General features: G+C 44.2%; 1 protein-coding gene across 1 annotated transcript in view; it reads left to right on the top strand.

Moving 5' to 3' along the window:
• Window positions 1-27727, top strand: part of TEKT4 (tektin 4) — a 188234-nt gene that overhangs the window by 137348 nt on the left and 23159 nt on the right. The window contains exons 4-5 of the mRNA XM_069647249.1: window positions 11336-11558; window positions 18761-18915. Of these exons, the coding sequence (XP_069503350.1) occupies window positions 11336-11558; window positions 18761-18915 (378 nt within the window). The remainder of the gene's footprint in view (window positions 1-11335; window positions 11559-18760; window positions 18916-27727) is intronic.

A 27727-nucleotide genomic window follows, 5' to 3' on the forward strand; every position in this document is an offset into this window, starting at 1 on the left:
TGTTCATGTGGTGTTGATAAAGGCTCTTTCACGTGGTAGCCCATTCCCAGTCTCTCATCACTTTGAATCATATTTTTAGAAAAAGTAACTAAATTATAGATCTAAAATGAAGAAATCTCCCTAATGCAAAGGCTCTTATATTTAAGTTGTTGTGGCTTTCTGTTATAGGGTCCACTTTTATCCCTCATTCCTTAGGCATCCTGGCAATGGTCATTTATTCAGGGCAAGCAAATCACATTGCTTTTTTTTTAGCTCTTACAAATGTATACATACGATAAATACCTCAATATGTGTGGCATATTCGACAAAACGCTTGCACTACTTATATTTTGTCCACTCCCCTCACACCTCCACGGACCCCGGAAGTGCTCAAACTTCAAACCAGGACACGCAGCTGGGCTCATTTGAAATGAAAGAGCAGATTTCATGCAGGGCCCAGGGACTCACTATGTGCACACTGCACATTAGTCCCCTCATTACAGTGCAAAGTCTAAAAGAAAAGATGTAAACCTGGCAGATCCAGGGTAACACATGAACATATGCATGAACAATGCATATACTCATGTGTTGCATTCATCGAACTGCAATGAAGTATGAACACCCCTGGCAATTAATGAGTTCAGGGGGCAGTTTCAATGGATTCCTATACCATACATAGGAATGCTGAGATAAGGTGAATTTCATATGAATCCAATGCCTTAACCGCAGCATGAAAATGCCAGCATGGCATTAATGCATTTTTTGTCAGAAGGAGCAGTTGGTGCCGGCAGAAAAAAAGTGATGTTCGGTGCCCCAGCTCCATCTGCCAAAAAAAGCAGAATTCCCCGGATCAGAATACAGGCATCAACACAGACGTTAATATGTAAAGCCTGTCAATAGCATCTTTTTTCTGATCAGTGCAAAGAGAAAATAAGCCCACCTATCCTTGTTATTGAACCTTCCCAATGTTTTAAAACCAAAGAAAATGCTAATTCAAAGTGGGATAAAAGGCAGGTTCGTAGCCTTGTACCCTTTCTTTCCAATCATTATTTGTCAGATCTAGATTAGTGGATAAAAAAAATGTATCCTCTAAAATTAAACTTGTTATGTCTTCCATGGATAGCTCATGCGGACAATGTTATATGTATCCTCCATGTATATGTTATATGGGGTCCTTCCTCTGCTCTATCTCTCTCTCTACCTATGGTGTTCCCCAAGGGTCTAATCTTTCTCCCTGCATTTTCAACCAATACCTGGCACCTCTTGCCCACCGCATAGCTGCCCTCTGTTCCAACTTCCAGTGCTATGCAGATGACACTGAGCTCTCCTTCAGGCTCCCCTCAGCCGCCTCTACTCCTTCTCTCATCCCTGACTGTCTTTCCGCAATTCAGGAGTGGTGTACCGCCAATGATCTATGCCTTAATGCCACTAAGACTGAGATCCCCCTCATTGGAACACCAGCTCCCTCCTTTCCTCACACTCTATGGTTGCCTATCCTGGGCCGCCCTCCTTCTCCTACCAGTGAGGCAAAGAACCTCAGGGTCATCTTCGACTCCACACTTTCCTTCTCTCCTCACTTTTCCGACGTCTCTAAGAAGTCAAACTACCACCTGCCCCTCCTCAGAGGTATTCTTCCCTTCCTCACTTTCCCCCAGAAGCTCACTGTCTTCAGAGCTCTGGTTCGTTCCAGTCTTGACTACTGCAAAAGCCTTTTTCTAAATCTTCCTGCCTCTACTCTCCATCCTCTACAACTCATCCAGAAAAGGACTGTGAGACTTGTCTTTGGCCTCAAGCCCAGGGATCGTATCTCTCCAGCTCTGTATTTCCTTCACTGGCTCCCAGTGGTGGCAAGGATCAAATTCAAGACCCTTTGTATTGTCCACAAAGCTTTCTGGGGCCTGAGACCACACTACCTCCAACTCTCTCTTCCTTAATATCTTCCTTCTCGAGCTGTCCGCTCTTCCATCTCCAACTCTCTGAGGGTCAGTTGCTTTTCCAAGAAACGAGTTGGGGGCAGATCTTTCTTCAGCTGGGGCCTCCCTCAGAAACAGCCTCCCTGCCTCTCTGAAACTTGAGCAGAGCCATCTCTGGTTCTGGAAGCATCTCGAGACCTTTCTCTTTGCTTCTGCCTTTTCACTTCCTCTCCCTTGCTGATCTCCTGCCTGCTCCATGCAGTTGTCACCTGGTCACCCTCTGAACTTGGGCACAGGTCTGCCTGTCCAGCTGCAATCCTGCACTGCCTCTTGGCTCCCCTGCACTTGTGGTCTGTATCTGTAATTCTACAGTCCCCTCTCTTGCACTTATTTGCCACACATTAGCCACACTTATGAGTAGCTGCACTTGCCACCCGTTGGCTGCACTCTTGTTTTCTCCTTTGTCCTGCACTTCTCCATCCTCCCCCTACCCTCAGCACTTCTCCCCTGCCCCCTTCCTTGCGCGATCTGAATGACAGAAGGCCTAGTAAGATCATTGTTTTGTCCCCCCTTTTGTTTTCTTCTCGTCTTGTCGCACCTAGAAACACTTGTGTGAAGGCACGTTATAAATGCCATATCATATCATATCAAACCATATAATATCATATCATATCATACTGTTAGTTAAAATCCCTGTAGGACTACAAAGAAGCTTGGACCATGCAAGAACATTCTACCTTGAGAACCGTGAGAGCTAAGTTTTGAGAAGGTAACAATTATAATTATGAGAACTCAGAGGTTTAAGAAAAGACCTTGCATGTGGGTTTTATAAGGCAATACGCTGGATACTGTAAAGGAATGTGACTATTTGGGATTCCATATATATTCTAATCCAACCATAAAAGATCCTAGCAAGAGAATAACACAAAAGATAACCCCTCTTCTGGCGAACACAAAATTATTTGATAAACAATATGATACATTTTTGTGGATTATTTTAGAGCAAAAATAATTGCAATAATGTCATATGGTAAGGACATTCAAGTAGATCTACACTGTGTAACATTAAACACAGTGGAAGGATATATTTTAAGATATTTATGGGATTTACTGAGGGCTACTCTGGTCCAAGCAATAAGGAGCGAGCTAGCATTAACTTCCCTAGGAGCTTGTCTAATGAATCGAAGAAGGATGCTATATGCCACGATCAAATAGAAGTATGACAAGGTTAATAAGTATGGAATGCTAAATAGAATGTATTGGGAGGGTCGATATAAAGGTATACACAAGTTCTTTAGGGCTGTCGAAAGTTCTTAGATCTGATTCATATAAATGAAGATTATGGTCCTGATTCATGGAATTACCTGCGTGATAAATAGGGACTTTGCACACAGGCGGGGTTCGGAAGTAACGTAGGGGTGCGCGTACCAGTGTAGCGGGGGTGCATGAACGGTTTAGGGGGGTTTGCATGCAGATTTACTGGAGTTTTACCAGAGTTATGGAAATTCGTACGTTTGTTGTCGGGGTGCCGGTAATAGTCAAGGGGGACCCCGTGCAGTTTCCCCAAGGTGCAGACCTGGTTGCGGGGGACCCAACGTACTCAAGGGTGCACGTGTTTGCAGCTGAGAAGCACGCAAAGCTAGCTTTATCTGGCTCTTTTTGCTTTGCATGGGGGCTTGTTGGGGGCCTTCTGGCCACGACTTGTGTATACGGTCACTTTGCGCAAACAATTCCATGAATACGCAGAGCGCAAAGGAAAACCTCTGCGCGCAGGCTCGCGCAGAGGCGTCTTGGCGCTCAGTCTTTGCAGGATCTCTGTGCACTTTTCCATGAATCCGGCCCTATATTGGGAATTTTGTGTTTTTTAGGATTGTGGTATTTAATAAAATATATCGATGGTATTGTGAATGCAGCTATTTACAAATCCAAGAGAAAAGTTGGTTGCGTGATTTTTTACATTTTATTTTGCTGTGATTTTTTATTTGAAATGCTTTACCACCTACAAGAAGGTCCAGAAATATTGTATACAGTTTCCAGCTAAAAAGGCGGCAATGTATTTATGAAATTTAGACTAAATAAGCTTAAAACCCATGAAGTAGTTGGAAAAAAATCCCTTATGACCTAAGAATATGCAGCATCTGTAAAAATGAAAATTATATGGAGACGTTGCAACATTTATTTCTAAAATATTTAGAGCTGGAGGCCTCCAGAATTTCAATCTTCTGACGCTTTGTTTATAAAATGCAGATGTTAAGGGGGAGGTTTTCATGAAAGGCTAATGCTGGGAACTCAGATTTCACTAATAATTGCGATTTTAAAATTTTGGAATTTGATAAACTGTAAATATTTTAGTAACTAATAGTTTTTTTTAAAGGAATTGAGTATTTATAGATAAGAGTACAATGTATGAATTGGATGAGGAATAGGAATGCCATTATTTGTAGTTGGATGGTCGCACATATTTGAATATTTGAATTGCAGAACTCAACAAATGCACCGGAACCATTCCTGAATGCTCCCGGTGCATCCGACCTCCCCATTCCCATTGAGTCCAATGGGGCTCAATGGGAATGGGGAGTAATATTTTCCGGCACCCGGGCATGGGCAATTATCGGGTCCGCCGGGGCTGTAATTCCCGGGCGCCGGAAAATTCATGACTCCGGCAGCAGCCGTGCCGGTATTTACTGGTACGGCTACCACCAGGGTCGTAATCACCCCATTGACTCAAAACGAACATCACACAATTGCCAGTTTCTGATGAGGCCACTTAGAATATTAAGTTCCTGTTATTCCTGTTCCCATTAAGTCCAGCAAGTAATTTATAGACATTGTCCATTGACTTTATACTCGGATATCGATATGGCTACTTAGAATATCATGGTCACATTTCATTATGCCCACTCAGAAAAACATGGACATTTTACGTTTGGAAAATATGGAACGAAAATGTTAGATTTGATTATGCTTAGTTACCACAGCAAGGTCAACAACCATTACGCCCAGTTAGCACAATCATGTCAGAACCTATTAAACCTAATTGGCATAGCAGGGCCAGGTCCAATTGCGCCTGTTTAGCATAGCACTGCCATATTCCACTGTGCCAAGTTAGCACAATAAAGTTGGATACAATTTTGTCCAGTTAGCAGAGCAGTGCCTTATTTCATTATGGCATATTTGCATGGCATGGCCAGATTCCATTATGTGTGGTTAGCCAAGTAAACACAGATTCCATCATTGCCATTTACCTTAGTATGGTGTAATTCTTACAGGCAGGTTCCATTGTGCACGGATAGCACTATTATGTCAGATTCAGTTATACCCAGTTATGTCCAATGCCATCATGCCCTGCCAGTGATGCTAGGCTTTCCATCCTGATGACAGGGAATAATCAAAGCAGCGTAATCTGTAAGGTATACCAATGCTAGGAACTGCAGCCACATATAAATAGCATTCCCTTAGTCCCCGTTAGCACAGCAAGGTTAGATTTGATTAAGCTCCATAAAGACAGCAAGGTCAGATCCCATTAGGGACAGTTAGCAGATCATGATTAAGTCCCCTTAGGACCAGCTACAGCAGCAAAGCCAAATCCATGAGTCTCAGTTAGCACAACATGGCCCGAACATACATTCCCAGGTAGGTTAGCATTGAATGGGCAGTTTGATCCTCCTCAAGCAGATGTTACCTCTGTTTTGTTGCCTGTTGTGTGGCTGCAGCCTCCCCCTCAGAAGAGAAGAGCCTCATGAGAGTGGAACCCTGTTCCATACGCCTGGCAGTCATTCAGCAGGTTTGGGGGTCAGCCAAAGTGACTCTGGAGCAACCATTCGCTTCCCTTCTGGCTGCAGCTTGAGCAGTTGGGGTCACAGGTTCACAACAACAGGTCTCGTGTTGACCTCTCCAACCCAAATCCAGATGCGATGTTTTTAAAATGGCAATGCACCAGGTAAAGCCACCATACCCACGAGGAACGGTTTCAATAGGACTTGCTGCATAAGGTGTGTTTTTTGTTGCTGTCTACATATCCAAATGTCTTCATTTCTGACACTTACTTTGCTTGCACACACGACAATTCCTTATATCAAGAAAGAAAATGATATACGAGAATAGGTATGTTTTTTAAACCATTTTTTAATCTCTCCTTTTCTTGAATGCCTGCTCAGTCACACTTCACTGCTTAGAAAGTTGTACACATCTGGATTCATTTACATGCTCTGTCCATATCGGGTAAGATGCAGAGTGAAATCATTCCGGCATGTTACCTCTTTCTTGAAATTTAATTCCAAATTAATTGTTACTTATCTTATTTGATATTTATTTGTGATATGCACTAAAAATAAGAATGTATCTGAGCCTCATTTGTCCTTTTTGCAAAGCTCCTTGGATAGAAAAGACCTTGATAGTGTGCACTGGTACACATCCATCATGAATTCTAGAATTCCCTGACTTCTTTCTGTGAAGTATTTTCCGAATGGATTGTGTCCTCCCATGTATTCCTCATCTTTGATATATTCCTTCCAGCGCCAGCTGCTTTTGAACTTTTTCACAGCAAAGGGTGCCGTCTGTTGTCATGTCATGGCTCTCGTGTCCCTCAGCGACCCCCGTCCGCTTTCGAGTATGATGTCGATGTCGGTATATATAGCATGCACTGCGCCGTTGCCTCAGTTCCGTTTTTCCCATGCACAGCACGCTTCGAACAGTTCATTACTGTTTTCTAACGTTTTTTTCCTCAAAAATGTAGACACCTAAAACTGGCTTCAAACGGTGTGCAGATTGTGGGTCGAAGATGTCTATCACTGACCCACACCTTATCTGCCTCTGGTGCCTTGGAATCGGTCACAAGGTCGATGAATGAGGTTACTGTCAGTCTATGACGGGAAAGTTCTTGAAGGAGAGGAAGGGGAAACTTGAGCTGGGTAGGCTCCTTTACAAATCCCCTTCAACCACGCCTAAGAGGTGGTTATTGGAAAAGAGAAGTTTGAGGGGCACTTTGCCTCCTCATAAGCACTCGAAGCACTCCAAGGGTTCTTGTTACAGAAGTGGTTCCCACCATTCTTTATCTTGTTCACACAAGAAATCTAAGAAGAGACGACGCTAATCGCGCCCTTCATCTTCGGACTCCTCGCCCGATTGCAGACAAGTCTGCTACCAAGGCTGAATGGGAAAACATTTGCCTCCAGATGATGAAGGTTTTTGAGAAGGCGGCTTCTCCATCCCTTTCAAAATAGTCTGAAAAGGAGGTTTCTCCCACCCCTTTGAAGAAGTCTAAGAGGTCTTTTCACCCTATCAAGCATCATAGAGCATACGTGGATTCTGGTAAGGTTGCGGCTCTCACATTTTCCACCCTGGGCAAGAAAGACAAGTCTCGAGATAAACTGAAGCCTAAGCTTCAGGCCTCTGCTCTTTCGACGGGGCTCATTTCGAGTTCCTCGATGTCAAAGCCATTGATGTCATCGGCATCTTTGAAGGAGGTGTCAAAGATTTTCAAATGTCTGGCTTAATTAGACTTTGTTAAGTCTGATCAGGGTACTCCTCTCGTTGGCCTAGAATTTGGAACACCCATTGTTCCAGAGGCCTTAATTTCTGAAGAGTCCAAGATGCAACATCTGGTGGTTTGGATACCTCTTCAGAGCTGGACCTTGCCAAACCAGAACCCTCTGTTTAGCAGATGCCTCATAAAGGGTGGTCATAAAGAAAGTGGTTGAGTATCTGGGTTGGGGAAGGCTGACTGCTGTTTATGAGCAGGACGAGGTGGTAAGGCTGCCCAGGCAGCTGCAACCTCCTTGCCATAAGCAGCGGTGTTCGGTCAAATGTTCGAATGCATTTGATTGAATGACAAAATGCTCGAGTCAATTTGACCGAAAACAAAAAGGTCGAATTTCTTTAAAAAAAAGTCAATATTTTTTTTTTTGCTCTAGTATAGGTAAAAAAGGTGTTTTAACACCAAAAACAGAGGTTTGGGGGGGCCGACCCCCCACCCCCAAAAAAATTGACTTGAGCATATTGTCATTCGATCAAATGCATTTCAGCATTTGACCTATAACCATAAGCAGCCAACACATCTACACCAAAACCTCTCTGAGGCCTTGGTCCAGAGGAACGTAGTGGGGGGCAGGCTGCCCCAGCATCTGAAAGAATGCCAGGGCATTACTTCCGATGCTTGGGCCTTGCAAACCGTAGCCCAGGGTTACTGCCTCTGATTTTAAAAAAGCGATTGTCCACCAGGGAGTTAGTCCTTCAAGGTACCGGATCTGCTCCTTTTGCAGGAGATTTGCCTCCTGCTGGAGAAAGGTGCTATAGACCAAGTGCCTGTAGCGGAGAGGAACCAGGGATGGTACTCCCGTTATTTCTTAATACCAAAAAAGGACACAGGATTGAGATCCATCTTGGACTTGAGATGCTTGAAAAAGTTCCTCAGGAAGGATATGGTCAAGATGGTCACGCTTTCCCAAATCCTCCTGGCCCTCCAGCTCCAAGATTGGATGGTATCATTGGACCTTTGGGATGCTTACTTCTATGTGCCTATTCATCGCAAGCACAGGAAGTACCTGAGGTTTGACATTGGCAGTTCTTATTTTCAATTTCAGGTTCTGCCATTCGTGCTCAGCTCTGCCCCAAGAGTTTTCACCAAGTTGATGCCGGTTGTGGCAGAATTTCTAAGGAGGGTAGGGATTCACATTTACCCCTACCTGGGCGATTGGCTGAACAGGTCTTGCAACATCTCAGCATCACCTGCCACTCTCTCCACAAACTGGGTTTCTCGCTCAATTTCAAGAAGTCCCACATTATACCTTCTCTGAAGCTTCAATTCATTGGAGCGGTCTTGGAGGGTTCCAGAGCAAAAGGCTCGCCACCCAAGGTGAGGGCTCAATATATTTACCAGATATGAAGTTTCAAGATGCACAAAGTCTACCGGTCTTTGACTTTCTAGGGTTGCTCATTCTCATGGCATCCTGCATTTTTCTGGTTCTAGAAGCCCACCTGAGAATGATGTCTCTTCAATGGGCCCTCAGATCCCAGTGGTCCCAGTTCTTTCGCAGGATGATGGATCTACTTCAGGTCTCAAGCAAGGTCACGAAGGATCTCCTGTGGTGGGCCTGCAAGGAGAACGTATTGAAGGGAGAACCACTTTGGCAACCATGGCCAGAGATAACAGTAGTTATGGACACTTCTCACAGGTTGGGGAGCTCATGCCAACGATCTGGCAATCATCAGAGTCCAAACTACACCTCAACCTTTTGGAGCTGAAGGTAATCAGACTAGCGCTTATGGCCTTCCTGCCCTCTGTACGGGGAAAGAATGCCCTGATAATGACGGCCAACATGGAGGCCATGCATTACCTCAACAAGAGAGGAGGTGTAGGGTCATTACCACTGTGCAGAGAGGCAATGAAGCTCTGGTTTTGGGCACTGCAAGAAGGAATCTCTCTCTCGGCCATTCACCTAGCCAGAGAGGAGAAAACGGCGGCGAATGCTCTGAGCAGGCAGAGCACTGTCTCTCACATGTGGGAGCTAGCTCAGGAAGTCCTTCAAGAGATCTTTACCATTTGGGGAACCCCTCAAGTGGATCTGTTCATGTCCAGCATCAACAGGAAGTTCGACCTGTCCTGCTTCAGGGAATTTCATCAGAGAGGAGCTCTGGGAGACACATTAGTAGCAGACTCGGAATTTCCACTTGTGTACGCATTTCCATCAGTTCCCATCATTCCTCACATCATCATGAAGTTGAGGAATTTCAGGAAGTCTGTGATCTTCTTTGCCCGGATTGGGTGCGGAGAACGTTGTACCCAGACCTTCTGGACATGTCCATCTGCCCTCTAATTCCTCTTCCCAAAAGAGAGAGCCTACTCTCGCAAGAGGAAGGCTGCATTCCTCACCCAGAAATATGGACTTTGAGCCCTCACGCCTGGTTTCTGAGGGGTTTAGATTCAAAGATTGGGACCTCCCGGAAGACGTAATAGAGGTGTTGCTTTCGACCAGAAGACCAGCAACAAAGTCTCTGCACCGCTGCCATTGGAACAAGTTTTGCAGCTGGTGCAGAGATAAGAATGGTGACACTTTCTCTTGTGATACACATGTGGTGTTGTCACATTTGCTTCATTTAGCCCATGAGGGGCTGCAGTGTTGTCTATATTTAAGCGCTCGCCAGAGCAGTGATCGAATGTTAAGGTCACTATTGTCATCCAGTATCTAAAGGGGTTATTCATTGTACCAGTGTGGGATCTAAACCTGGTGCTAAAGTTTCTCATGTAATATCCTTTTGAGCCTCTCCATTTGTGTGCTTTAAGGATGCTAACCCTCAAGACTGTCTTTTTTAATGGCCATTACCTTGGCTTGCAGGGTCAGTGAGTTTCAAGCCTTATCTTGTAATCCTCCGTTTACCAGCTTTTACAAGGAAAAGGTTGTATTGAGGGTCCGCCCTTCATTTCAAGGTGGTCTCCTGAATTTCCTATGGTGCAATAGATTGTGCCTCCTACTTTTTACCTGCCTCCACATCCTTCCAAAGAGGATGAGAGGCTTCATTACCTTGATCCAAAAAGGTCATTGAGTTTTTACATCAACAGACTGATAAAACTCAGACAGGACGATCAGCTATTTGTGGGATATGCTGGTCAGAAGCGTCAACCTGTAACCAAGCAAACTTTATCCCGTTGGATTATTTGATGCATTTCTGAGTGCTATAACTTGGCAGGCAAGCCTATTCCTACCGGCTTACAAGCTCATTCTACTAGAGGTGTAGTTACTTCTTTGGCTTTGCAATGGGGGTGGGTCTCAGTGCAGGACATATGTAGTGCTCCAACCTGGTCTTCTATTCATACCTTCACAAAGCATTATTGCCTGGATTCTTCATCGGGTCAGTAGGCGAAGTTTGGGAAAGCTGTTTTGCACAGCATTAATGACAAGTAAATTCTCTGTTCCCACCTCCTACAACACACGCTATGGAAGTCTATCAAAGATGAGTAATACGCGGGTGGACACAATCCATGCGAAGAACAAATTCCTTACTCTTCGTAATGTTCTTTCGACTGGATGTTCCTCCCACGTATTCCTCATCGCCCTTCCAATCTGCCCCTTTACCTTCGGGAGAATTTCCGTATTTTTCACCTTCCTCTCATCCATCGTCAGGTCATAGGCTGGCCTTAGGGACATTTGTGCATACGAGAGAGAAAGACTAAGAACTCAGACAACGGGCACAGTGCATGCTATATATACCGCCATCGACATCATACTTGAGAGCGGACAGGGCCATAGATGGACATGAGAGCCACGATGTGCCGAAGCACAGCGCCCTCTGCTGTAAAACATTTCCAAGCAGTTGATGCTCAATGGTATATATCAAAGATGAGGAATACGTGGGAGGAACATCCAGTCGAAAGAACATTACCGGGGGTAAGTAATTTGTTCTTCTCACTGAGGCCCTACAATTTACATTGAGCTTTGTTCATACAGTGCCTCTACTCCAGAATCCTGGGCCCAGTTCAGCCATGACAACATCTGCAAGGCAGAGCATGAGAGGATGGCCTCCATTAATCTACGGACTCTAATAGACAACATTCTTCAAGACACAGCAGAAGACTTGCGTATGCAGGCCGCAGCGGTAGATAAGGCTTTCGCCAAGCGCTGTGAGGAGGTGGAAGATGCTAAGCGCAAACTGGAAAATCAACTGTCAAAGGTAAGTGTATTTACGACTGGCTAGGCTTATTCTGTCAGTCATGTATTAACTAATGGAAGGAGGTCCTGTTATACTGACAAGGATTAAAGTGGACTATTCTCTATAAATACACAACAAAGAACCTCATAAGTAGAACGCATACATAAAAATAAATTACAAGGAGTGAAAAAAGGAAAACAGTGCTGTTCTTCAGTTAAATAAATATCAACTAAATAGACCTCTGGACCAATCAATGTAGTGTATTTAAAATAGCTTTAATTTATATTTCCAATTACAGCAACAACTTATATCAGCTTTTACCAGCCGCCCTTTAGCGGGACCCACTAAGGGACCAGGGAGCTAATAACGGGCCCGCTATTTGCAGGCCCGTTAATAGCTCCTTCCCCATTCCCATTGAGCCCTATGGGGGTTTGAATGGGAATGGGGAATGGTTTTCAGCATGGGGACTTACCGGGTCCTCCAAGGTTGGAATGACGCGGTAAGTCCCCATTCTGAGAACCCGGACACGGGTTTGGAGGCAGCCATGGTGCTAACAGCACCATGGCTGCCTCCAAACTCGTAATGACCCCCAATGAGTGACAGTGCCAGGGATTCTACCGTCAGGTTAATGGTGACCACCATTGTGAACCCGTAGTTGCCAGTAGCTACAGCACCAGCAACAACGAGGGTGTGAAGTCCTTCTGGTAGGAGATGCTAGCCATGTGCGCCAAGATGAAAAAGCAGCTGATGATGACCACCTCTACTCCCTCTGAGCCTATTACATAGCACGGATGCAGAGATCCAGCATACACCCAAATTGTTGAATCCCTTTGATTCCACTGTGGCCCTGTGATAAGTAAGGAAGATATGTTCTGAAGAGCTGACATGCTTCATGTGAGCAATGTTGTACTTATGGGCCCTTGTCAAACTAGATCCGAGCCAGTATTTATACAATTCTGGTCTCCCGATTTACATTTAATTTGGTGAAAACTATTTATCCTGCATTACGACAGGCATCAATTGCTGACCAGTTATACAGAACTTAATTCACAGAGGTCCATCCTGATGCCAGAACCAGCCAAATAAAAGAAAAACACTTTTCTTGTGAGGCTTGCAAGGTGTATGTCTTCCACTCACCAAAAACAGAATCTATTCCACTTGCTGCTGGAGTACTGGGATCTTGTTGACTGCTTCCTAACCTAGCAGCTTTGAAAATGTGTATTGATTTTCCTGAGATAACCCAGTTTGCCAAAAATCAAGTTCTCAGGGATCAAGTGGCTAAGGAGAGAAACTGTGGAGATTGATGCAGAATCTGATCCCCAGCTGAGTGAGAAGGCACCTGTGGATTGAGGCTCATTCCAGATCCTATTGGGCCACTGAGGAAGGATGAATCAAGTGAGACCTTACACTGCACCTCAGTTTGTGTAGAGGTCTGGCAATAAAAGGAAGAGGAAGAGGAACACATATGCTCTGCCTATCCTACCGGGGTGAAATGTATCTCCCAGCAACTTCCTGTGGCCCCTCCAGGAGGCATTAAAAGATCAATTTTTGTTGCCCGGAGAAGCAGAGTGCTTGATAATCAGTCGCTTCCAAAGACTTCAGCCCTGCACACTGGCCGGAAGTTCTTATTCATGGGGAACATGGCTGAGCGTGGCTGAAAGCGTCACTCTCAACATTAATTTCTAATGCTAAAGCAGGAAATATATGATCAATACACCACTTGCAAAGTTGCTTCACTATAGAGCATACCGAGGGGACCTCCCCATGGCTTGTTCAGATAAAAGAGGGCTGGCATTTTGTGTTTTTGGTGGCACCATAGGGTTGATCTTTTCACAGGAAGGAATGCTACAATCACCTGAAAAATACCTTTCAGTTTCGACATATTTATGTGTAAAAGAATATCCTATTGCTGCAAAGGCCACATACCTGTAGGTTGCCCATTGCAGCTCTCTCAATCAATCAGGTACATTTCTAGACATCAAAACTAGTGCCTGTGTATTGTGAAAATGGATCCCCACTGATAGGTTTGACCATCAGAGATCTGCTCTGTCAGTCTCTAGAACTGGAAGAAACATAGATTGGGTTTCAAGGTCTTTGTTAGGAAGATTTTCCACAGGTCTCTGGTGCGGGCTTGAGAAGATGTGAGGATAATAGTCTGGCTTAATTGAAATGAGAGTGATGATCTCAAGGTACAACTTACTCTTTCATCAGCCCACAATAAAGGAATGCTCACATAACACCCTTAATATATAGATAGACATCAGGAAATCAGTACTTTAAAATATAGGACAAGCATATATAAAAATAGTTAAATGTCTGAGAAATGTTAAACCCTACTGTGAACAGTACAGTGTTATAGGTAAGTAAAGTAATCAGGTACATGTAGGTAGTTTAAAGAGCTTTACTAGTTTGACCATGGACTTGAACAGGGCTAAGTCAGTAAACTGTTCCCAGTTATAGTGAAAATACAGGTAAACGTTCCCAGAGTTCTAGAGGAGATGCAGAAGAGGCAACCTTCGGACTTTCAACTATTGGGGACCACACATGAGGAGATCCAGACCCTAGTTTGATGACCAGATGCCAAGAGCTATGCCACACTGTCAGGAGCAGACAGTCCTGTAGCTGTACCTGGTAAGAAGGTCTGCACACACAGGCCCTAGGTTCTGAAGACTGGAACCAGTGATGTATGTGAGACCCAAGGAACCCAAGGATGGGTAAATGACTACTGGGCACTGAAGAAATTGGCTGCAGTTCATGGGTGTAGAGGTGGGTTGGGTTGTCAGGTTTTCTGCATTTAAAGGTTCCCGTTACTGATCCAAGGACTGATAGTGAAGTGTCTGGACACAGAAGGAGGGATCCGGCAATGCAGGCAAGGCTAGAATGGTCAAAGAGGGTGACCATCACAGTGGTGGACAACAGGACAGCGACAGCACATCACCACAGACATGACATTTCCGGACAGGCTTGTGATTCGCAAGTGGAGACAAAAAGCTACAGGATATGATGTAAGATGGTCTCTCCAGAAAGGACCGGGTAGAGGTCTGAGCCAGGATGTCGCATGAATGAACATGCATTTAAGAACAGTATCAAACCATTCGGATTCCAGCAAAGGCAACAGGGAACCCCACTTCGATAACAGTTGTAGAAGAAGGCCTAGGAGCTTCTAGGGGTGCACAAGGGAATGCATTGTTAGAGGATCCTGCTATTGTGATGCTGGAAATGCATCGGAGGGACAGGGCCTCTGTATCCTTGTCCTTTACTACTTTTTATCGTGTTTTCAGTCGTGTTTTCGGCGCAGGAGTTAATGTGGGACTCCTGGCGGTGCAGCTCTCTCTTTTGGTTTGATGAACAGACCCATTGGATACCCTTATGGCACTCATGGGTGGGGGTACAACCCTGTGGCCCTAGTGCATGTTTTTGGGCACCTGTGTGTGTGGCCCACAGAGCAGGGTATGGGCTGGTGTCAGCTCCATGCTGAATTTGACAGGTGCCCTGAGTATCCTCCATTTTGGGATACCCAGGCCCTGCCATTGGAATCAGTTGATTCCTGATAGGAAACAAGATGGCCCCTGTGGTCTCTTGCTTTCTATTGCCTGTTACCTTGTTTTCCCAAAGTCCTGGGAAGCCCTGAATCTGTCCCTTCCCCCTGACTGGCTGTTGGGTGGAAGTTCCATGTATGGTGTTGTTGTAAAGTCCAGGCGAGACTGGCTGGAGCCTTCCCAATGACTGTATGTTGTGGGTACGCCTGTGGGTGGGACCTGGGTGAATGGAGTGTGTGACGAATATGCATTCTGTGTTGTGGGTGTCTATTATCTGGTGTTTGACACAATGACTGAGACAGCCCTGCCCGAAACTGGTATGAATGCAGTGTGGAGTGTTGAATGGCTGGGTACTTCCCAATGTTATGTGTCCCAATACACATAACTTGCCATGAGTGTCTGGAGAGAAGTGAATGGCCTGAATGCACTATGCACCTGATTGGCTGCCTACCTGCATGAATGCCCTTCTGACCAATTGGTTGCCTCAGTGTGACCCAGCAGAATGAATGGGAGACCAACTAGTATATCTGGGGGCCTCTCACTGCTAGAATGCATGTTCAGAAGCTGAAGTCCACTATGACGAGTAATTGGAGTAACTGAAGCTTGACCTTGAAGCCCTGCTGGATGAGAAGAATTGCTGTTGCTCTCCTTCACAATCGGAAAGCTGCTGTGCCTCCAAGGACTGACCCAGAGAGGACCCTCTTCCTAAGCTCCGAGGGACCATCGTGCCCCAACTGATCTTTGCCAAAGCTCCCTGGTAGACAGACCTACGACAGGCTGCCGACCGGAGACAGGGACTGCCACAGAATCCCAAAGAGAAGCACCCGGACGGTTGTCGACGACCGTCATTGCCAACTGGAGCCGCCATGCTCCCGTTTGCCTAAGAACTTCATTTGATCTAAGGACTCTCTCGCCTGCATCGCCGCCCGCTTTATCCTGCTGGAGAAGGCCCGACCCGCCGAGGAGCATCCGCCGGTGGGTTTCCCGCCACTTAAAGACCACTGAGATGTCGACGACTCAACACCCTTGCTGGGCCACAGTTCATCATCTCTTTGCGGTCCAGAATTATTGTCACTGAGGTGCCCTGCACGCCTTCTCCTTGCAGGACGCCAACGCTCCGTTGTCGACGAGCACCGCTAGGAAAGATGCTGCCACTTCACCGCCGTAGTTCACCCTGTTCTCCGTTGGATGTTCGACGACCCATGACTCCTGCCTTAAAGGGAGGGCACTCAAGAAGGGCCGTCAATTTCCCGTCGACGAATGCTACAATTCCAGGTACATTGGGGCTGTAGAACTATTGTAGAGGGAAATAAGACTCGTAGAACAATATATGGACTGGGCTTGTGATATATCGTTGCTTTACAGGTTGCCCAGGTGAGGGGATCTCCACACAGAATTGTGCCTAGTTGGTAAAGGGCAGCATTCTGCCAACTGCTCAACCATCTTGCCTTCCTTCCCCTCTCTACTGCTGGTTTCCTCTTAATTGGTCTGTTTGACATTTTGACAGTATAGTTGATGCACTTTAAATGAGATCTGATAATATTTGTGGTACCAATGTAGAACTGTATATATTTACCATTGTTGATTTTCTGAGCACAAAGTGAGTTATTGTGATAGTGTACATAACCTTGAATATTAATTATATAAAGACTGTCTTTTAACCGATACAGTGTGCGGACATTCCTTTGTGGGTGCTTGGGGACTACACTGTACTTAAGAACCAGCCTGTATCACCTCCTGGGAAGCTAGGCCTTGATTGCTCAACTACTTTACCAATAATAGAGAATCTTGGTTGGGATCCTCTGTGCCTCTCCTCTACCATATAGAGAGTGGAAGTACAGCCACCCCCCTCCAGTCTTTAGAGCTATCCATGCCAGATTAGAGGAGGACGAGTCCGATGTAGGATTACCTTGGATGGAAGAGAGGCAGAGCTTCACCTAAGGAGGCTCACAACCAGCAGTGCAGCAGCAAGGAGTCTATAGCAATGGGCTTTTCTCTTTAGCTACTCAGGACATAGTTCCTGGTAGGTACTACCCCATCCCTCAAATTATGATCTATTCACCAATAAATGAGGGCAAGTCAAGCATAACATTCATGGACACACAAACAGGGATACTGTTTGAGATGTCTGGAAGGCCGTCACCCATTCAGAACTGGATCCCACCTGCACCAATGGGAGTTCACACAGACAGAATGGCCAAAATACAAAGAAGGGCTAAAACAAAAATAGTCACTTCATAGAATTTAAAAATGTCTTGGTCGGTAGTTTGTTCCTGATCAGGGAGCAAGTGTCTACTAATGCGGTAAACCGGCTACACTGTGGTGTAGCCAACAGTAAAGAGCACAGCCGCTACCTGTCTGTTCTCCAAACATACCTTCTCACTGAGGGAATTCTTCCAGGGACAAAATGCAGAAGTTTACAGTACCACTGCCCAGGTCACCATATGGACTACTTAGGGTAGCACACCAAAACACAGTTGCAGCTTTCAGGGGGACTTTGGAAAAAGTCATCATGTCAGTAAAAAGCAGTAAAGAATCCAGAAAATCAACAAAGAGTTCAGGACTACCAAAGTTAGAAAATGGAGACCCAAAGTGATATGTTTGACCTATCAGTCTTGCATCCAGTTTTCTGCCAAATGGTTTGTATCTGTAAGATGCATAACAAGGCCTCATAAGGCCCAGAATCCTCTCGAAAAGAAGAGAAGAGACTCGAAAAAACAAGCACATTTGAGAGCAGGTGGCAAGAATGTTGTGAATTTTCTCCTGAGAAGGGAAGGCCTTGACCTTTAAGGTGTTCCAAGGGAGACTTTTGTTTCTTGCTGGAATAAGACAAGATTTTTGAAGTTCACAGACAAACCCAGTAAAAAAAGAAAATAAATTGTAGGGTAGCTGGGAGAGCTTCAATTTACTGTACTGATGACTGTATGCCTAGTCCATAATCTCCTTTCTCCCATACATTCCTCTCGCTGTCCCCGCTAATAAGTATCCTTCTTTTACATGCTGACTGACGCTTGGGATGGGGAGCATGCAAGAAAGAGGTCCCTTACAGGGTGCGTGCCAATGCACAGTCCTAGAATATGATTGCTAAATTATTGCCGAAAACTCACTCCCTGCTGAAAGAATACGGATCAGCTTCAGAAATAGTGCAACACCTGAACTTGGATTTGTGGCGTATAGGTATTGGTGTTCCCAAAAAGAAAAATAATTGCAGCACAATGAAGCATAGCCACGACACAGAGCTCTGGTCCCACCCACGTGCGGAAAGGATTACGATTTGGAGCATGCATCATACGTTTATTTATTTGTTTATGTATTTACGTGGGCATTTACTAATCGCCAATCCGATCTGCTGCACGGGAACGAAATCCCAGTATGGATGAAAGAGGGCTTTGGATTTAGATGTAAAGTAGATATTACGGTGAGTAAAGTTGACTTTTTTCTTTCCCTGGGAGTGTTGTTGGTAGCTCCTGCCATGTTATTGGAGTAAGGACAGAAGCCAAATATGAAGATCACTTTAAACGTGTTAAATAACAATAAACAGGTTAAGCAGACCCTTTTATATTTCCTTAATGTTTGCTGTTGATCTATCTGAATGCGGCTGTAGCCTGATTATTGTATGTGCATTTCCCTCACTTGTGCCCTGCGCCTTATTAAACATGGCGTTTGTTGATCCTTTTTGTACAGACCCTGGAAGAGATTGCCAAGCAGGAGATGAACATTGCTTCGTTGAAGCAGGCCATCAAGGATAAGCAGGCACCACTGAAGGTCGCGCAGACCCGCCTGTATCAGAGAACTCACAGGCCCAATGTAGAACTCTGCAAAGATGCAGTGCAGTTCAGGTAAAGTCAATGAACATGTTCACTGGTGATCCTTGCACACACTCCGCCACTTCTTCCATCTGAAACTAGTGTAGCTCTTGGGAACATCATGATAGATGTGCAGTTGATGACTGTTCGCTACTTCAAAGTCTGCTTTATAATATGCAACATGATGTTCATGCCAAACTGCTGATTGGGCCAGATTGGACAGTTCAGAAATCAGAAATCAGAAATTTGGGATGAGTGAGCTAGACTCTGTAATTGAAACAGCAGAGGAAAGAAGAGGAGACACATGCACTGCAACTTTATAAGGCCTGAAAAGAAGGAACAATAGCAAAGGAATAAAGCAGAAGATGGGATAAATCACAGTGGCTTATTGAATAGATAGATGAAGGAATAAGGAAAATGACCACACTAGCAAACTACCATTGAATACATGACAGTTTCTTTGCTGCATGATTCCGACCTTCCTTGAGATTTACAGAAAAAGACCAAAAGGTCATATAACAGCAGTTTGCTCTTATGAGCCAGCATGTTAGTGATGAAAGAGAACTAGGGATTTGAGGTATAATGTGGATAAGGTGGATGTAGACTTAGAAGGTAGGTATATTGGGATCAAGTTACGGGTGGAAAACATGTGTGTTGGGCTTTTGAACGTCTGTGCACCTAATGTGGGTCAGGCAGACTTTTTTCAGAAGATAGACGGTGTATTATATAGCATGGGGGACGCAAAGCTTATTTTAGGAGTTGAGTTTAATACAATTTAGATGGAGCCATGGATAACATAACATAGCATAACAGGTGTATTTGTAAAGCGCACGTTCACCCCTGAAGGGGCATCTTGGTGCTTATAACAGATGTTTATTGTTACCCAACTTAATGGTACTCATTTTATCGACCTCAGAAGGATTAAGGGCTGAGTGGACCTGCCGGGACTCGAACCTGTGACACTGAGGTCAAACACAGGCTCCTGTAGCGGATGCATTAGTCCACTGAGCTACAGACCCAGCTACATAAATCCAATGGGTTGCATTCTTACATGGAAGTTAAGGCAAAACAGAGTAATGTGTAAATGGGACTTGCACGATGTCTGGCATAGTCTTAACAGGGGTTGTATGAAATGTACCTTTCATTCTTCTCCACATGGGACTTCATCACACATTCATATGATTTTGGTTAATAGGGGTGTTTGTGGTATGATTCATAGTGCTTCTCTGGGCAGTGTTGTAATCTCTAACCATGCCTACATAGAGTTGGCCTTGGCTAAATCGGCCAGTGGGCTGAATGGGTTTCGGCACTGGCGTTTGAATACATCTTTATTGTTGGAACCTGATTTTGTGAAACAGATTGAGTCTGAGATCTCATTATTTTACAGGAAAATAATGGACTATCTGTGGTTTGGGATGTTTTCAAAACCTATTTACGAAGTAGAATTATTAGCTTTGCGTCTTATAAGAAGAAACAAGGGCTTGAGGAACTTGATGAATTGGATAAGGGATATAATTTGGCAGAAGAGGTTTATAATCGTTCTCTGTCTGTTGTTAATATGTCATCTATGCTTGGTTCTAAGAGATCTCTTGATTCTGAGTTACACTCTAGGGCTGTGAGAGACCTTTTTTTTACTAGGCAAGCTTTTTGGGAGCGAGGTGAGAAATAAATCAAGCACGTTATTGGCCAACCACCTTAAATTCAGGGTAAATTCTATGCTTCTCTGTATAGTGATGATGGCCATATTACAGAGGCTGGGGTGTCTGGGTTCTTGGACCGCATTGATCATCCAGGGCTGGAGGAACATGACAAGCTCAAGCTTGATGCAGATGTCGCTCTTCAAGAGGTCCTTGATTCTATGGAGGCAATGCCTTCTGGCAAGTGTTAGGGCTTGATGGGTCTTTCGATCGAGTTCTATAAAACCTTTTGTGGCGTTCTTTCACCTTTTTTGTGCAGCTATATGCAGAATAAATTATACAGGAGGAGGCAGTGATGTAAACTAAGCAGTCCGCACTGATCAGCCGGGAAAGGACCATTCTGTTTGCTCTAATTTGCAGCTGATATCATTGCTAAATGCAGATGTTAAGCTCTTGGAAATCAGAATATGCAAGGAGATTGAATAGCTTTCTGCCGAAGCTAGTCCACAAAAATCACACAGGGTTTGTTTATGATATAAATTAAAGTTATCATTTTAGGAAGGACTCTGATGAAGCTTTTGAAGCTGTCAGTATTGATGTTGCGAAAGTGTTTGATCTGGTGACTACACTTATCTCCATAAGGTCCTGCTTAAAATAAACTGTGGGCATCGTTTCTTGTGTTTCTTTAATGCCTTGTATAGTGGAGCTAAGGCTGCAGTGTCCATCAATAGTCTTACTTCTGATTCTTTTTCCATTAGAAGAGGTACACGGCAGGGCTGTCCTTTGCGCTTATGCTTTCTGACTTGTTCATAGAGTCGTTGGCTGCTTTGCTCAGAGCGCATCAGGGAATATGAGGGATTCCATTTGGTAGTTATATTTCAAAAGTGCCTTTTATATTCTGTCAAACAATTGGTGTTATTCTCTGACCCGGAAAGCTGTTATAGGAAGTTGATGTTCCTTTCCAGATGTTTGGCGAAATCTCTGATTATAGGGTTAACATTGATAAGATGTTGATATTCGCTATCTCATCTTCGTGCCAAATGGCCCTCTGTGATGTGGGGCAAAATGCTTGGACCGAATTGATTTGATTTGATTAGATTTATTTGTAATGCGAACCTGACAAAATTAATCGTATTTGGGCGCAGATGTAATACACAATAGGAAATTGACAATTTTTTGACAGTGCTATTAAATTCAAATTTAAATTTTGCAGGCAATTAGGCTTGGCCTCCTGGCTTGGCCTCCTAACAAAATAAATGAGTCTTCGGAGCCTTCTGGAATGTGATAATCGTGTTAAGTTCTCGGATGGGTCTGGTGAGCCTGTTCCCAATTTTCAGGCCATAGACTCCGAACCTCCGATCTCCTTTGCTCTGATACTTTGACCGTGGCTCTTGCAGCAGCATCTTGTCACATGAACGCAGTTGGCGGCCTGGGATATATAGCTTGATTTTGTCCGACAGTTATCTTGGTGCTAGTTGATTGATACATTTGAAGATAACGCAAAGGATTATGAAATCTATACGCTTCTTCACTGCTAGCCAATGCAGCGACTGCCTTAAGTTCGAGATAAGGGAAGATTTTGTCACCCTGATCACCAATCTGACAGACGCATTTTGGGCTACTTGTAATCTCTGTTATTGAATGGCCGGTATTCTGGTCAACAGAGCGTTCCTATAATCCAAACGTGAATTAATGAGAGTTTCCACTACTGTTGCCCGATCCATATCTGCTACAAATGGAAGAATCTGTCTTAACATTCGTAGGGTGTAGAACGCAGATTGTACTTTCGCACTAACCTGGGCCCCACTCTCCATGTGGTCTTCCCAGATACATCCCAGGTTTTTTATTTTGTGGGAAAAATCCAATTGAGACCCCAAGAAGCATGCTGACAGTACTTGCTTGTTGTGTTGCAGTTGATGTTTTGAGCCAAACAATGCCACCTCAGTCTTATTGGCATTTAGCAACAGCTGATTCGTACACATCCAAGCTTGTACCTCCTTTAAACAGTGTTCGACCAATTTAAGGTTATCCTCTGATCTCTCAACCCTCAAGAATATCTGAGTATCATCAGCATAAGAATGGAATTTAACTTGTTTCCTCAGAATATCCATAAAATATTTTATATATAGATTAAAAATGAGAAGGGAGAGTTAGGAACACTGAGACACATGACAGATTTGCATAAGGGAATCTGATAGAAATCCTCCAAATGTTTCCTTTTGTTCTCTACCAGTCTGGAATGATTGAAACCATTGAAAGACCTGTGTAGAAACCTTATCCATTTCCTCAAGACACCTTAGTAGAATCTTATGATCTACTGTATTGAATGCAGCAGATAGGTCCAACATAATCAAAAGTGATATATCCCCTGATCTGCCGCCTCAAGAAGCTCACCACAGACAGTCAGCAGCGCCGTCTCCGTGCTGAACCCCGGTCAAAAATCTGACTGTAAGGGATCCAGCAAATATTCCTTTTCCACATACTCGAAACCGAAGGTGGTTTTTAGATGTTAGGTATCCAGGTCACTAGGGTTCTGAATTCACTCCTTGGTTTGAACATTGTGCTTAAGCATGTGGAGATTGCAGTGCTATGTCTTAAGTAGACTGACCTTTCTGCTCTTGGGTAAGATGAGTACAATTAAGATGATCCTGCTCTTCAAGCTGCTGTATGTGTTTAGCATGCTTCCTCTTCTGCTTTGCGGGTAAGCTGGAGTGTGATAATTTTAGTCATTTTCTTTAGGGGGAGGATAGGAAGCCAAGAATTCCGAAAGATGTCCTTTTGAGGCCAGTGCACTTGGGTGGTTTTGGTTTTTCTATAGTTAGGCAATATCACACACCCTTCACACTGCATACTCTCCATTACCGGTTACTAGACTAAGAAGATTGTCCCAACTGGTCCATTATTGAGAAGGATTCTGTTTCTCCTATCCCAATTAACTTTCTGCTGTACATGGACAATAGACTTCCATGTGACTCAACCGCACCTTTTATTAAGCATGTCTTGCAGTTCTGGAAAAAGGGTAATGCGGCCCATGGGGATAAGTTCTTGCTTTGTGCAGATTCTTATTTGTGGAGGAATCCAGCTGTGCAGATTAATAATAGGACACTTTCTTGGGTTTCCTAGAAATAGGCTGGTATTTGGAAAATAGTCAAGTTCATAATGGTCATACTCTTCTTGATTTTAAGTTCTTGAGCTTCAAATACAAGTTGAGAGTGTCTGAGCTTAATTGTTATTCAGTCCTACAGAACTTTTTTGTACTGATCTTTGCCAGGGAAGCCCAAGGTGAGTGTGCCTCTCCCACCGCAACTCATATTTACAGCATTGTCTTTGCCTTTAGACATTGTTAGCCCAGTCCCCAGCCTGCAGACTTCCTCATAGAAATTAATTCCCACCTCCCAGTCTGCCAGGCAAACCCCTGATTGGACACCAACACGTGCATTTTGTTGCAGCGTGGGTCTGGCACCTCATAGCCTGCCCCCAGCCCCATTTTCCAGGGAAACCCAAGGTGAGTGTGCCTCTCCCATAGCAACTTGTATTTATGGCATTTTCTTTGCTTTTAAATATTGTTAGCACTCCATAGTGCTTTGTAGCAGGCCCAGTCCCCATCCTCATCCTGCAGACTTCTCAATAGAAACAAATTCCCACCTCCCAGACTGCCTACCAACCCCCTGATCGGACGGATACATCCTCTTTACACATCCTCCTAGAGCAGCCCTTCTGCCCGGGCAGCCCCATTGCGAAGGGCCACAAGGCAAAGGGTAGCTCCCGAAGAAGCAGCTCCAGACCGTGTTTGCCTGTGTAGCCTGCAGCACAGCTGTCAACCAGCAGCGACTGACAAGGTAAGCATGGTCCAGGCAGAGGGCACAGCCATTACTGCTCCCCATTAAACTGTCCCACCACTCTTATTACATAATAGCTTGTAGTCTGATGCATGTAGCCCACAGTTGTATGGTGGTCATATCTTGCATTTAGGACAATTGTTTTAGTTAGCCATATCTTGCATTTAGGCCAATTGTGTTGGTTGGCCGTATCTCAAATTTAGGCCATTTGTTTTAGTTGGCTATATCTCGCATTTAGGCTGGTTGTGTTAGTTAGCGCACTATTTACAGTTGCATTTCTTTATCCCATATTCGCGATCTGAGCACTTTTGAAGTCCTTTTTCTTTACGCTTGCGCGTGACTAAAAGTTAAGTGTTCATTAAAGTGTTCATTAAATATTTAGGAGTTACGGACACACAAACGCTGCTCCATTGATAATGCGTTCAGATAACAGTTGAATTTACTTCTCGCTTGCTCGCGCTCAGGGACATTTAAATCTTAATCCTTCACTGCTTATAACTTGGAGAAATGAAACGCTGCGACAGCAACACATGCGCACTCACTAAACACCTAAACTAAAATGCTTTCAAACAAGAACAATTTTCACGATGACTTCAAGCTCAAACTTCCCTTAAAAACTTATTTTGCTTGTCTTGTCTCACGCTGAGTGGTCTGTTGCCCCCAAATTAATGTTTAGCTCTGAACTTACAGCTTTTCCTGACAGAGACCTATTTACCACAATTATAAGAAACAGGAACTTCATGCTTAAGGAAGGTCAATGAATGATGGGTTGGGAAGCACTCCCTCTGAAATTGAATAGTTAAGGGCCAAATCCAACAGAATCAACAGGATACGATTTCCCAAACCAAAAGAAAATAAAACGTCTAAGGTGTGCAAAAGTATGGAGTCTAATAGCCTAAAATCACTCATGAACCAACCCCACCTCATGACCAGACCTGCCAGATGTAACATAGACAGCTCAAAGGATAAGGCCACCTAAGGCCTGCATTCAGGAACCACCCCCACCTCTGTCCTTTTTGAATTCCCACTCAACCCAATCTGCTAGCATCCGACCGTAAGGCCCCCTGCGATTGTGCCCGCACGACAATAAGCACAGACCGCTAAAACCACAAATAAACCGGAAGCAACTAATCAAACATATGAACTAATAAAAAAACAACCCCCCACCAAAACTCTGAAAAGAGTTGCATGTGGACTACAGCACCTGCGACCCATGCACAATAACATAAACTCCATAAACTAGAAGACTTCAAAGTACCAGAATATGCCACGACACAGAAGGGGACCGTGGGAGAGAAAACTGCAAGACCGAATAAACCAAATGGAACCAGGCCATGCCACCACGCCAACAGAAAATAAAACAAACTCTAAAACAAGACAAAAAAAGTATACCTAACACATGCCTCACAACAAACCACCCACCAGATCAACTTACGACCACCAACAATGCCAGACATTCCTGCAAGATACCAGGACCGCACAGAAAAAGAGCAGAAACATCCATAAGGAGAATGAGGGAAAATGACACCTTCACTCCATATAACACCAAAACTCTAGGTGACATACCAAAGTGGCAACAAGTTATTGAAGAGGAACCAGAAGAAGCCAGGAACCCAATACGAAACCTATCCAATCTATTCAATGACGAAACACACACTACTGAACACACCCCACATCTTGAGAATAATGAGGAAACTTGCCACCAAGACCACTCTAAGACAAAACGAAGAACAAAACCAGGCACTATCAAGAATAAAATACACTGCAATCTAATCAACGCAAGATCAATGTCCAAACACACTACCAAGATCTATGATCTATTCTATGACAGTGGAATCAACATTCTATTTGTCACAGAAACCAAGATGACAGCTACAAAGTCACACTACACAGCTGTCTACCTGATCACTTCAAATGCACACAGGTAAACAGAAAAGAAGAGGAGGAGGACTTGCAGTAGCCTAGAAAGAACACCTGAAAATAAAAACATCAACCCACTAAACATCAGAAACTGCAAATCCCTCCTCCTTCACCTGACAGCAGACTCAAAAACTAACCTCACATTCATACTCATCTATAGACCACTGACGTACAACGCTACCATCAAAGACACCTTCATAGACGCCATCACGAACCTGGACATCAAACGTGATTGCCTGATAATCGTCAGGGACTTTAACATATGGTTTGAAGAAGAGAACGTAAACTCACAAAAATCACTTATTACGCAGCTCGAGACAATGAAACTGTGACAGATGATGAAAGAAGCAACACATACAGCAAGACACACTCTAAACGCAATCTTCAACAACAAAAAGCGGATCTCAACTGTGCCACCAATAGAAATACTATGGAGCGACCACCTCATCATTCCGTTCATGATCCAACTACCATCTAAAGCACCCCAAACAGCCCTAAAAGTTCCCCCATCCTCGAACTTGGAAAGAAACTGGAATACCATCAAAAGCAGTAACTTAAAAGAACTACTGGAATCCTCAAAACCATTGAGTACAACCCTGGATCGAACTGACCTAGACGAAAAAGCAGACCTAATACAGAAATGGATGAAACAATAGATAGCATCTCACCGGAAAGCAGTGGCAAGATGGTTTATAACCCACCTCAATACAATGAAAAAGAAAACGGAAACTTGAACTAGAATGGAGGAAAAACTACTACAAAGCCAAAAAAATAAATTATCAAAAACAAATCCGAGCATACAAAAAGGAAACTCTCAAAGCCAAAAAGAAATACTATGATGACCGAATCACAAAAGCCACCAACACCCAGAAAGAACTATTTGACATCGTAAATGAGATGAGAAATCCCCCTGGATGCAATAAAACACTGTACTTTCACAAAAACTGTGTGATGATCTTGGAGACCACTTTAAAAATATAATCACTGACATACATCGGATCATACAAAGTAAACCAATCAACCAGACAGTGCACCATCCCCTAGCTTCCCTGGAACCACAGAACAAGCTGAAAAGCTTTGGCCAAATGTCAAAAGAGAAATGCCTCAAACTGGTAAAACAAAGCAATAAACAGGCCACCCAATAGACCCCTGCTCACCTGACATCTATAAATCAATCCTTACACAGGGCACACCATCGGAATACCACATAAACCTCTTCAACATATCACCCTCAACAGGGAGAGTACCCCAGGGTTTCAAATCTGTGTACATCAAAGCACTCCTCAAGGATACAACAGGCGATGTGGAGGACCTCTCTAACTACAGACCGATATTAAACATCCCCTGTCCGGCAAAACTATTAGAGACTTATGCCCACAACAAGCAAGGAAACACGTAGAAAACCACCAACTATTGGACCAAGCACAGGTCGACTTCAGACCCATGAGA

The sequence above is a fragment of the Ambystoma mexicanum genome, chromosome 2q (genome assembly GCF_040938575.1).
Source record: "Ambystoma mexicanum isolate Mex_15411 chromosome 2q, UKY_AmexF1_1, whole genome shotgun sequence".
Taxonomy (NCBI): domain Eukaryota; kingdom Metazoa; phylum Chordata; class Amphibia; order Caudata; family Ambystomatidae; genus Ambystoma; species Ambystoma mexicanum.